This window comes from Mytilus californianus, unplaced genomic scaffold (assembly GCF_021869535.1).
Source record: "Mytilus californianus isolate M0D057914Y unplaced genomic scaffold, xbMytCali1.0.p SCAF_8, whole genome shotgun sequence".
NCBI lineage: Eukaryota > Metazoa > Mollusca > Bivalvia > Mytilida > Mytilidae > Mytilus > Mytilus californianus.
Window position 1 is genome coordinate 65,162,478 of NW_026262734.1, and position 13,958 is coordinate 65,176,435.

Genomic DNA, 13,958 nt, shown 5'->3' on the forward strand with positions numbered 1-13,958 from the left:
TCTTTTGACAGATATAATAATTTTATTGTGTTATTACATGAAAATGCTGTCAGACGACCTTGTTTTAAGTAACAGGTTAATGAGACAACTTGTAAATAAAAAAACACACAAATGTATACTTGAGTTTGAGCACCACTGTGACGAAATAAAGTTTTAAAATGAATCAAATTGATTTCGGTATCTTATTATTTTTTATAAGTACATGAACGTAGTGGCTTATATTCTTTATATTGTAATCATTCCAAATACTTGACAGTTGGTATTGTTTAATAAGCTCTAGAATAAGATATAGTTGATAAAAAGAATATAAAAGCGTATAAATCCAAAATATTGTGTCTTAAAATTTATTCTATATGATATATAGGGTTAATTGACATTTAATAAATATTTTATCACAGTAATGTTGCTCTAATATATGTTTTATCAGAATAAATGGAAATATTTGAAGATTGGCTTTGTTGTTTCTTAATTTGATTGTTACTTTTTTAAATGATCTTTAAATTTAAAATAGATTTGAATGTCATAGTTATGTAACAGTTTTATTGTGTGGCCACGCGTGACACTTTGTTGGTTTAAACAGATGATATGTTGAATAAAAAATAATTGTTCATCCTACTTTAATATGAAAATGAATCTAATATATTTAAAACGAAAATTTAAGTGTGTGGTTAACAATTTTCTAATGGTAAATGTTTAAAGCTACTAAATATGTATATTTGGCTTACAAAAAATGAAAATCAAATCACGAATAGTCGGTTAATCAATTGTCCTTGCTTATAACGTTCGTGTATAATAATTAATATGCATAATTGATATAAACATATGTTATTTATTATGATACAAGTGCAGCAGCACAAAAAAAAAAATACTTAATTGTCTATCTTGCAATTTGTTTTAAATTGATCGTGACAATTTATGATGATATTTATAAGAATGTCAATATATTTGTTAGAACACTTCATTCATAATCCATTTTCCGCGAAATAATAACGCATTACATTAACAAAAAAAAACTAAACGAATATGCAAATTTTTACGTGCACCATATTCTCATTACTGATTCAGACGTGACAAATTGTAAACTAAAAAATATGCTCGATTTAAAGTAGTGATGTATTATTACTATCATTCAAAATCCTTCAAAAGACGTTGAAGGTGTATAAAATATCTGTCGTGTGACACGATTGGTCATTTGGTCAACAGCCGGTCATATATATAAGTTCACTCAAGTGAGGAATGTATTGAGCGACAATCCTGTTATAATATGCACGGTAAAAATTTAAAATACGCGTTTGCATTGTGAATCGTTCAAATTTTAAATATATTTATCTAAAAACAATATGAAGAGGGTTGCAATAATTGGTGCAGGTTGTAGTGGTTTAGCTGCTATTAAATGCTGTTTAGATGAAGGTTTACAACCCGTATGTTTTGAACGTGAAGATGATATTGGAGGACTTTGGAATTATACAGACGCTGCAAAGTATGGTAAAGGAAGTGTTTATAAATCGTGTGTAATTAATACCAGTAAGGAAATGATGGCTTTTAGCGACTTTCCTCCTCCGAAACATTTTCCAACTTTTTTACCACATAAATATGTTTTACAGTATTTTAGACTTTATGCAAACAATTTTGGACTCCTTAATTACATAAATTTCAGGACATCTGTCGAGAGTATTACACAATGTTCTGATTTTGATCAGACAGGAAGATGGAAAGTCACATACAATTCGGAAGAGTCCGGACAAACTGTTTCAGAAATATTTGACGGTGTATTAGTATGCACCGGGCATCATACATATCCATACATGCCTACGTTTGATGGAATAGAAAATTTCCGTGGTACAACCATCCATTCCCATAGTTATCGAAGTCCTCAAGAATTTGCAGACAAAAAAGTTCTAGTTGTTGGTAAGTGTAATATCTTGTTAAAATAAGGCCAATGCCACACGTTACCTTGCATACTTGCTCGATATAATGGTTAAAGTAGACGATATCCAGTATATTAAAGTTGCTCTTTTGGTAAAACCGATATTTATGATTACAAATTGAACATTTATGTCTTACTTATTATATTCAAAATATACCTAGTTCCTCTTATTCCTTTAATTTTCAATTTGTTTTAATTTAACCAGATAAAATAATATTGCAGTTACGATTCAGATATTTGTATTTGATTTGTTTCTTAACCATACACTGGTGCATTATTTGTACGTTCAAAGCACTATTTTTCTCAGTCGTCCTTTAGTGCAAATACAATCTCTCAAACGGTTCTTTTTGTGTCTTTTTGTCATTTTAGTACGACAGCAGGCGGGATGTATATGTTTCCATAGTTTATAGGTCGATCGTAAATCCTAGTATATTTGTTCAATATAAAAGGTAAAAGACAACTTCGACCTAGGCATTAACTAAATATTTTTTATAATTTGAACAATACCCACAACACTGTAACGGTAACTATAGAGGGAAGGGATATCACTAAGTCTAAGTTGACGTTCAATGTAAAATATCGAACTTAAAACACGTTTCCTGAAATCATCACAATTTAAAGAAACTTTTTCTATTAGGAATGATAAATTATTTTTGTAGGTATTGGGAATTCTGCTGTTGACATTGCAGTTGATCTCAGTAATACAGCATCTGAGGTAATTTTTGTTGTAAACGTCTTATATATACATATACATATATACACTGACTAACAATATCCATGAACATTGATGGTTTGTTCTGCATCATATACTCTTGCTATTTAGTCATATATTGTGCACATAATCCCTCTTCTCATTTGATATTCAAACTGTCATGTTAATTTTTCAAAATATTTTAGAAATTAAAAAAAAGTCGTATGTACAAAGCTAAAAGTTAGAAAACTCTAATGTTTTGGGGATTAGTAGTTAAAACAACTAGCAATCTTTTATGATGCATACTACTTTGAATTTACTTGAAGGTATATCTAAGCACAAGAAGAGGTGCCTGGGTTGTTGGTCGCAAAGGATTCTGGGGTTATCCAGCCGATGCCGTCGCCAACTGTCGTCTATTGTTTCAGCTTCCTAGGAATGTGCTTCAGTATTCTGTAGAAAAAATGGCAAACTTCAACTTCGATCACGAATCGTATGGAGTGAAGCCAAAACACAGGTACAGCAATACCCTGTCATAACTCACACGAGTTCTTACAGATATACCTGACAAAAACAAAAACACAACAAACAAACAATCACAGGTTAAACAATGGTAAAATATATAATGTAAAAGAATACCCTCAGATACTATTAGCAATCTCAAAGTACTAAATTGCCTTACATAGTGACCAACAATGGCCACCATATTACTTGACAAGGGCATTAGCACTATCTTTGCTAAACATATGGCAAATTTGTAGTAAACTTATATCTCGCGTGTTTTAATTAAACAAGTGGCGTTAAACTTAAATAAGTTGTGTATTTATTTGTTCTAGCAAACGTGTTGAAAATGCCCATTTATTGGTATACGTACTGTCAAAAAACATTATTGATTACTGGTAAACCGGCTATTTGTATGATTTAAGTGTTAGCTGGCATTAGAATAGGTTGTAACAGTTCTATTTCTTTATATTGACAGATCACTGGAAGCTCATCCTACAATAAACGACGACCTGCCGATAAAAATAATGACTGGCAAAATAAGAATTAAGCCCGATGTCCATAACTTTGATGATTGTGGCGTAGTATTTGAAGACGGAAGCTACGAACGAATTGACGCAGTAGTCTATGCAACTGGATATTCATATAAAATCAAATTTCTAGATGAATCCATAGTCAAGATCGAGAATAATAAGACACATCTTTATAAATACATGTTTCCTCCACACTTGAAACACCCAACACTTGCAGTAGTTGGACTTGTACAAGCCATAGGTGCAGTGATGCCAATATCTGAAATCCAGTGTCGATGGTTCACTCGTGTTCTAAAAGGTAAGCGCCGGGGTAATCAACAGAAAAAAAAGGTGCATTCTTGTAGAAGATTTTTAGCGATCGTTTATTCTTTAACGGTGGTTATTTAATTATACAACATTTTATATAAATTTGGAACTTTAACAATATCAAAATTCATATATTCCCTAGCTCTGATAAATTTTGAATTTTAACACAATATCAGTACCAATTTAATAAATTTTACTTAGCCATAGAAAGTAAGTGATAACATAAATTACAATTTAAAATATTCCGTACAGATTGCGCACAAAGATTATATGCTCTAAACACAACTTTTGTTAAATGCAAAGAGAGGTTACTGATCATGCAAGTAAACACATTTTATTTTTCTGAAAAAGTTTAGGTAACAAAAGGATAAACATTTAATAATGATTATATATTGTATTTTTACTGTAAGAATAAGGTATATCGGATCGTTAAAAATACAGGGTGTACACAGCACATCTCCCGCCTTCCATAAACTGACATACACAAAAGTACAAATGATAGTTAAATACTATATTTACAGGTATAAATCCACTTCCTCCTTTGTCGGACATGATGGACGACATAGAAGCCAAACATCTTTACAACAGTATGCACATAAAGTCACAGAGACATACCCTGCAGGTAATTTGATAATCAGAACTTGGCTTGTCTCTTATCACCAAAAGATCAGTTAGATTCGCTTTTAACTGATTATTGCCATTATGAATTTATATTTTTGGAACATTCCTACAGCACCAGTATATCATTCCCTGTTGGAACAATAATCAACGTGTTACAATTCCTATCATTGCTTCCTTGATAGAGTAGCGGTGTGTACAAGAAACCTCTTGATCAACAGTTCTTATTACTAGAGTTTGATAATTACTTCGAATGTTTTCTAAACCCTATCATGATTTGGTTGGCCATTATGAAAAATCTGTGTCATAAATGTTCATTGTCGTTTTTTTCAGCGTGCGTGTATGTCCTTATTGAATGATTATGTTTACTCTATGTGTAATTGTCACGATAAACGCGACGTGTGCTAATGATGGAATAGCGAATAGAAAATGCTTAGCTCTCTGGAGTAATTGGGTAAACCTCCAATTTATTGATGGGACCTTGTTGCTCAATCTTATGTTTTCTATGTTATATTTCGTGAACAGTTGTTTTCTTTGATCTTTCTTCATAATTGTCTGTTGTTTTTCAACGTATGGTTTTTTCCCGCCATTTTTCTCTAATGGTAGCAAACACAACTGAATTTTAAATGTTAATTTTTCCAACGCAAGAAATACCATGCAGTGAATTCATATATTTACATTGACCCTATAGTTCTGTACATTTATTAAGTTATAATATGTATAGAGCATACGCTAGGAAACAGTCATAGTGGGAGAGTTAGAGTGCACCAAACTAGTGTGACCCCCATCATACATGTATCTACTTGAATCAAGTTAATAGGTTTTCACAACTCGTCCAAAACTAGAAGCCAAACACTCTCCGATGCTAATTATAGAAATTATTTAACAAACAAAAAATTTCATAAGTTCTTTAGTTTCTTTTTTGCGTCTCATATTTTAATGTTTTAAATATATGATATTATGAAAAACAAGGTATTTATCATATCTTAATAGGCTACAGGAATTTTCCGATCTTCAGTAATCGTAATTCAATTCTGAATGTACAAACCAAGAGAAAAAAACATAGGGGGATCGCATAAACTCCAAGAGTGAAATGCATATTGTATTCTCAAATATGCCGATTGGCCATTCGAAAATGTTTTTGGTATTGTAAGTTCTGCAGTCTTTTCTGTTATTTTTTGTAAACATTATCATGATTTACAAGTTAGTATTTGACTTTACTTTTTGGTAACAATGAGTTGTTCAATTGACATTTATTGTCAACAGTTATACCAAAATATAAGCGTGGTGCCTTTGATTAGTATGATACATAATATAACACTAAGGAGTGGAAAGACAAATATAACGAAACTCGGATACTCAATCATTAGATCGGCACGAAATGAAAAAAAGAAGAAAAAAAAAACCAACAAAGAATGTAAGAGTACCAGCAAAAATACGATTCTAAATTTTCTTCATGACTTGAAATTGTATGTGTCGAACATGATACAAAAACAATCACGCAGTGATCCACAAAGTTAATCAGAGACATCTAGTAAGTTCACTTTTACTTTTTCACAAACATGGGAACAGAAACACCAAACACAATTGAAAGAAAACAAAACAGAACAATCAATAAATGAGACTATTTCTTTAGAAAGCAGAACTGCAACATACACACGTTATTTCATTTCCTATACAAATAGTAAGATGTGGTTTTATTGTCAATGGGACAACTATCCACTAGAGTTCAAATAAGTTGGATGCAAGCAAGTATAGGTCCCATACGGCATTCAACAATGAGAAACACCCAAACAGTATAGTCCGCTATACAAGGCCCAGTCATAGAAAATGTGAAACAATTCAAACACGAAAATTAACGGCCTGGTTTATAACATTTTTTTTATGAAACGCAAATATTACAGACATAAACAAACGTCAACCACTGAATTACAGGTTCCTGACTTAGGACAGGCATATATAGAATGTGGCAGGGTGAAACATGTGTTTGAGCGCTACAGCCTCCCTTAACCTTAGACAGTGGTAGAGCAATATAATATAAGAACAAACTGTAAATATCAATTGCAAATGGCTTAATTTTATAGATCGTGTTCACTTCTTTTTATTTTAGACATTTTGGATACAATATATGGATGAAATAGCAGAGAAAATTGGTTGTAAGCCTAATCTCAAACGTTTGTTCATAGATGATCCAAGACTAGCACTTCATTGTTTATGTGGTCCCTGTTTTCCTGCCCAGTACAGATTACAAGGCCCGGGAAAGTGGAATGGTGCAAGGGTGTCTATTATAGGTGGAATGGAACGCTCACTTGCACCGCTGAAATCCAGGATTCTTCCACAGAATGCTAAAATTGCAGATACTAGTTGTAATGTTACTTGCATAGCCGTTCCAAAATGGCTGACTTCGTACTTTATATTGTGTTTCATTTTCATTGCATTGTTATGTATGTGTGTATTGTAAAAATTGTAATATTGTGTCTTTGACTTACCGAGCTAGTAAGTTTATGTTACATGTTAGTCTAGAAGATTCGAAGTTAATTTTTCTTACCCGCTGTCGTTAAGCTTCAAACCATAATAATTTTCGTGATCAGCATATTCTTAAATACTTTTTATAAAATAATAGTACTACTTTCTACATGTATTTAACAAAATTACCTAGAAACCAGTAGGTTATTATACACAGTCAACATAAATAGACAAAACATTTTCGTTTGACATCTTTCGAAAATTACAAAGATTAAACAAAAGACATCTACATAACCGGAATGAATAATACCTTCACAGCGATTGTGACTTTTCATTGAACATCAGCACGTGCAACAAACACGGGCAGAAAGAGCTTACAATTTAAAAGTACCTATATTCATATCAGATATATTTGAAGGGTTTGTGTTACTTTATCCTTATTTTACTCTTGTATGTTAGGTGTGTTGTTTGTTTTGCGTTTTTATTTTAATTTTGGTCATCGCATGACCCCTAAAAATCGTTACGATGAACGAGAATGCATTATTGAGAGTCTGGATGGAGTTTACATAAAGGTCGACAATAAATTGTTGCTGCTCCTGTTTCTGTTGTAGAAGAACAATATTGTGATTTGCGACACTTGAACTATTGACGTCATACAACAATCACTTTTCCTTTGTGACGTAAGAGATATTTTGATTGTGACGTCAAAATATTACGGGAACCTTTGTGTGGTCCAGTAATGGCGGACAAATAGCGATAAGGTGTATAGACTGTTGTATAAGTGCGCAAAACTCTCACAATTGTGATATTCTTTGAGATGAATACATATTTGTAATTTTCTTGGTGCCATATATATTTTATTTTAACAATTTGAGATATTTATGTTACAAATCATACTAAACCTTTTTTTGTGGAGAACTAAGTTTTGTTGATTTTCTATTTTGTAAAAACATTTTCATGTGCCATCATTTAAAATCCATTATAGCGTGCCAAACAACAGACTTATGATAACGAACTATAGATATATAATATATGCAATAAAAGTTGGGTGTGCGTTTAGTAATACCTTTTATATATAGTAAACGAAGATCACAGTATATACTTTCATATGTACTTTCATCTATACCAGTTTATGTTTGAATAAATCTATTTTCATTACCATTTTCCTTGTTTTACATGGTCTTGTACTGCAAATGAAACCTAATAACAAAGCTTCAAATTCAATACTTCATTATTCAGTTGTTTGAAGAGGTTAATGTGTGGCTAGTTTGTAAGGGTTATTGTTATATTTAATCTCTAGGAATAAATAAATCATCACAATAAAACCATGTTAAAAGAGCAATATGAATACAAAAAGAGATGTGGGATATTGTCAATACGACAGCAACCAAATAGTCAATAAAAACAGAAAAAACATACCCATAAGACACCTGACTGTATTTTTCGTTCATGATGGTTTCTCTAAAGTTTGAAAAGTAGTTCCTGTAAATAGGTAATGTGCCTTAGGTATTTCATATCAATGATTCCTGCTCTGGATACTGTAGTTCAGCGGGCTAAGTCCGATATTTTGGCACACTTGATCACTTTCATAAAACTTTGCACGGCGTTAGTTATGATGCTTATAAACATTTTTGGATATGAAGCCATCTAAAAAAATCCATAATGGCCGCCAAATTCAAAATGGCGCCAATAGTCAAGATGCTAAGTCCTATATATTGGTATAATTGATCATTTTATAGTAAAAGCATGAAACTTTTCACAGAGTAAGTTATAATGTTTATAAACATTTTTGGATATGGAGCAATCTAAAAAAATTCCATAATGGCCGCAAATTCAAATTGGCCGCCAACAGTCAACACACTAAGTCCTATAGATTGGTATGATTGATCACATTATAGTAAAAGAATGAAACTTTGCACGGTGTTAGTTATGATGCTTATTACATTTTTTGGATATGGAGCCATCTAAACAAATTCCAAAATTGCTATCAAATTCAAAATGGCCGGAAAGAGTCAAGGGCTAAGTCCAATTAATATATTAGTATAATTGACTATTTTATAGTAAAAGCATAAAACTTTGCACAGTTTTAGTAATGATGCTAATGTACATTTTTTAATATAAAGCCATCTAAAAAAAATCCATAATTGCCGCCAAATTCAAAATTGTCGCCGACATTCAAGAGGCTAAGTCCAATATACTGGTATAATTGACAACTTTATAGTAAAAGCATGAATCTTTTCACAGTGTTAGTAATAATGCTAATGAGCATTTTTGGAATATGAAGCCATGAGAAGCTTCTGTACCACACTCATTGCTTTCTTTAGGCAGTTAATTCAGTCTTGACCCAACATTCAGGATCATTCATATTCTCAGTCGAAATTTACAATAGCACAGCTTCTGATGTATAGTTGTACAAAGAAACAATCCAACTGTCACATGAAAGATCATGAACCCCCAGTTTGTGCTTATTTTGGGAATCATGATCCACTGTAAGACTAGAAAACGTGATTTAGTAGACACTTTCTTCAAACTTGTACTATCTGTTTACTACGACAGAGTGTTAGAAATTTCTATTTTGATGGCCAATGATACTTGTCGTTATATCCAGGAAGGTTTTGTTTGCCCTACCCATTTACTGCAAAATGTATTCACTTCGTGACCTCAATCCAAGAAGTATATCATCAAAAGATTCATTTCATGGTACCGGTATATCTTTATCATAACATATTTCAAAGGATGTTCAAGGAGTTTTGCAAACATTTGACCATTTTGAAGCTATTTTAAAATGCCCGTCAAAGACTTTCTCATTTTTATTAGAGAGTAAATCGAATCTTCCACCAGCAGTATTGAGATTCTGCGAACCAGATATCCAATTAGTTGAAGGAGAACTGTCAATTAATATGTCTTCATTTCCAGTTGCATTAAAAGGGGAAGTCAAATGGCCCAAATATATAGCGGAAAATTAAAGTGTTAAAGATGAACTTGGGACAAACATTTCATGGTCCGCCTATCGCCTACGCCTGCTTTATCGTTACCAGATGCGAATAAATTACCAGCAATGTCTGTCATGTCTACCTTTGCTTCACGAGCAAGATAAATACAATGTATATTTGCAATGATACGACATTCATTGAACTTATTCGTAGTGCTGTAAGAAAGCTAAATCCAGGTTGTTGCTTTTGACCAACCACTTTTGACAGTGGTAAAACTAATACAATAGAACTGGCCTCGGATGTCTGGTGAGGATAACTCTGTCATGATGTTCGGCGGATTTCAAATAGAAATGGCTGCGTTCAAAGCCCTTGGTAGTTGGCTGAATAGTGTTTTAGCAAATGCCCAGGTACGCCACCCGGTACAGCAGATATTCAAACTGTAGTGTCTTCTATCAATCTTGGTGGTTCTGCAGGTGTTAATATGCTTAAGCCAACCAATATTAATACATTTAATGAATACGCTCCAAAAGTGTTTATACCGTATATTCTGAATATTGGAAAAGATGGACAAAATATTGACATTGTTTTTGACACGTACAGTGTCAATAGCTTAAACGCGTCCACAATAGCGAAAACGTGGTATTTAACTTTAAAAGGTATTCGAAGATGAGTTTAAGATGAATCGAATGTTCCAGGAAACTGACAAGAATTCTTGCGTCTAGACGATAATAAAGTTGAGGTCTCTCATTTTCTCGCTGATAAAATAACAAAGCTGGCATAGAAAATGAGATATTAGTAACTGACAAGGAAAACACCATTGGAAATACTGCAGATCACAGCTATGCATTATTGAGCTCATGATCACATGAGGAGGCATATACCAGAATGTTGTTGCATGCCTTGGATGCTACACAGAAATGTCACAACGGAACATTGATCGAAAAAGTTCACACAAATGGTTTTGTATTGTCTTTTGTCTTGTTTCAACAGACGGCAGATTTAACAATTGTGGATAGGTTTTGGCACTGGAAAAAACTTCAGATATATTTCAGTTCATGGAGTATACCTTGCTCTAGGACCATTGAAATCGAAAGTCTTACTTTTGTGCCATGCCTTCAACCGTTGTGACACAGTACTGGCTATTTCTGGGAAGGGTAAGAAATCAGCTTGGGACACGTGGTTCGTTTATGAGGAATTGTCAGAAGTATTTGTGATTATCAAAAATCTAAATGAAGTGGAAATATTGAAAGTAATAAAAGTTATAGAACGGTATCATGGATATGTTGTGCTTCTGTATGATCGATCTAGGTCATTCAATACAGTGAATTAATTAAGAACACATTTATTCACATGATTGACAATATTCCTCCGACTCGAGATGCGCTACTACAACATACAAAACGTTTAACTAAAGTAGTGTTATTTGGGGTAATTATTTAGTCGCAAATCCTGGTATGCCATCACCAGATTTATTTGGTTGGCAAAAATTTGATGGCACGTGCGTATCATTCTGGTCGGGGCTTGCAGATGCTGCAATTTCATGTCAAGAGTTCAACCGCTGTTGCTGTAAAAAAGGATGTTGATGGGCATGTAAAATGCTTAGAGGCAGCATTGAAATATAGGCATTATGTAACTGCACACCGGACTGTTAGAGAGAAACTGATTCAGACTGTGCTAAATTTTGATTATCCTGCAGTTGGGTCTAATTTAAATTATCAATAACTTGAATATGTTCTATAAAGTTGTTATGTCAAATAGTTACTTTTGAGGCGCCATTTTTATTTTTTGCTTCCATTTTGAAGAAAAAAACTTGTCTTGTATCTTTGTAGGGTTTCATACATATTTTTTATTGGTAATAAATTAAAACATTTCCTGAAGTCATGTAAACATTGACTATAACTGTGTAAATTTACACCTTTTCAGAGACGCTATATTGAATTGTATCGCCTTTTTTATTTCATAGTTTATAACATTTCTTACAAAAAAATGATATGTTGGTTTTTATTTGTATCCAAATTTTTTTATCATTATTTATGTATCAATTTATACCACAGTATTACAAAAAAAAACGTCAACTTTCGACATTTTTGACGGCGCCATTTTGCATTTTGTCGCCATTTTGAGAACATAATCTATGTCCCTGGTATATTTGATAAGTTGTTGGCCTGTGTCTATATCACATGATCAGTTTCACAAATTTGTTAACTTTCTATACCACATTGATAGTGTATATATATCAATATCGTCAAATTCTGATATTTTTGACGGTGCCATTTTGATTAATTATGTATTCATAAAATTGAAAAAATAATTATTGGCATATCTTAAATGTGTTTCCTTAGATATGTGGTATCTACTGAACTCTTGTATATTGGTAGACTTCATCAAGTGTATGATGTTGTATTCCCAGTACCTTATGTCAACAATCTTTAATTTGTCGGCCATATTAGATTTTTTTCATGGATCCATATCTAAATTTTGTTTATACTCCTTAATCTTTCACTATGCTAAGTTTTATGCGTTTACCATAAAGTGATCAATTATTCTTATATCCGCTGGACTAGATCGATTTCATTTCGGAAGATCCTTCTTCATCACCGATATTTATTTGCTGGTCAGACTGGGAGTGTTAATGAGTAAAAAACTGACGTGATAACATCTTTTTGTGCAGAGCTAAACAAAGCCTTGATGCTCTGCAAATAAAAAAATGTTTTGTCATAATTATGGCAGGTGCAGTTTTCGTTTCTTTAAGCAAATATGCATTGTTGAAGGGTTTAATATTCGGAAAAGTTAAAGCATGCATAAGGGCTACAGCAGAAATACACATAATAGGCTGTCGGACAAATTATGAGTCCTTACTCATAGTTGAGAACATTCCTGGTTCTCTCTTTGCCATCCTTGGAACTCCGTATGCTATCAAGGATCAGTTTGCATGATCCATACTGGTTTCAAAATAATTTGATACGGTATGTTCGAAACCAATAATTTGGAAGGCCAAAATCATAAAACGTTTAAAAAATAATAAAACTGAAAGAGTGTTAGAAACAACATCACGTCTAAAAAAAAAAAGCTATGACAACACGTGAAGACCACTGTTCATTTTTTTAAAATTGAGCAATATATTTCACATTTTGGGTTGTCATCTGAAATAGTAGAAAAATCGCAGCCACCAATTTAAAAGTTCTCATTTTGACATAGAGGCTATCCATTCTTAACATTTAATTGATCGTACATTTTCTTCAGTTAAAAAGTAATAAATTGTGATGTATGAAGTTGAATGTTCGTCCATGACATATTAATTGTCAGAAATGGGTTACATCTGAACGAACGTCAAGGCCGTAAAGAAGCTTTGATTTTTAGTCAGGCAAATGATAGCAAAACATACCAGTTTTTTTAATTGGCGAATCAAAGACACCATGAGTAGTCCTTTCCCCGTTTAGAACCTATGAATGAACCCTTGTTATCGGATTCGTACTTGACACACGACGGATGCGATTGATACTACAGTAACTGCGTTTCCCGCCGGATACGGTCCCATTGTGTTATCGGTTTTGATTCGAGAGCATTTGTTGAGTTTTATAAGGACAAAATGAGCGTTTTTTGTTGTAAACAGTACACCTGATGTTTTTTACCTAGTTTTCATGGAGTTCGTGTTGCTCAATCTTTCGATGTAAATTTCCAATTAGATTTTCTTCTATCTCTCTTTTCCCACTTTTAATGAAATTTTATGTTCTTCAATTTAGTATTTTGAACTTGACAATGATTTCTTGCTAATTTTTGCCTATCAGGTTATAAAATAACACATATATGCTATGCATTAATAACACCTGAGGATCATGTAGACTTTAATTGAGATAATTTCAATAGTGCGGCTATTGTTGTACATGATACAAGAAATACATTTATGTAAATTTCTATTGGTAGTATTGAATGAGGGGACAATAATTTAATTTTCTGCCGAGGGGGGTAGGACTTTATCCTGGTTA

The 13,958-nt window shown here is 32.7% G+C and overlaps 2 protein-coding genes across 2 annotated transcripts in view; both read left to right on the top strand.

The window, feature by feature from the left end:
- The window catches only part of LOC127710652 (septin-2-like), a 635,810-nt gene that overhangs the window by 85,880 nt on the left and 535,972 nt on the right, over positions 1-13,958 (top strand). The window lies entirely within an intron of this gene.
- LOC127710660 (flavin-containing monooxygenase 5-like) lies at positions 1,223-8,188 on the top strand. The gene is made up of 6 exons (XM_052216616.1): positions 1,223-1,908; positions 2,587-2,642; positions 2,945-3,132; positions 3,595-3,947; positions 4,477-4,577; positions 6,684-8,188. The coding sequence occupies exons 1-6, from the start codon at positions 1,341-1,343 to the stop codon at positions 7,032-7,034; spliced, it is 1,617 nt and encodes a 538-aa protein (XP_052072576.1). The 5' UTR covers positions 1,223-1,340; the 3' UTR covers positions 7,035-8,188.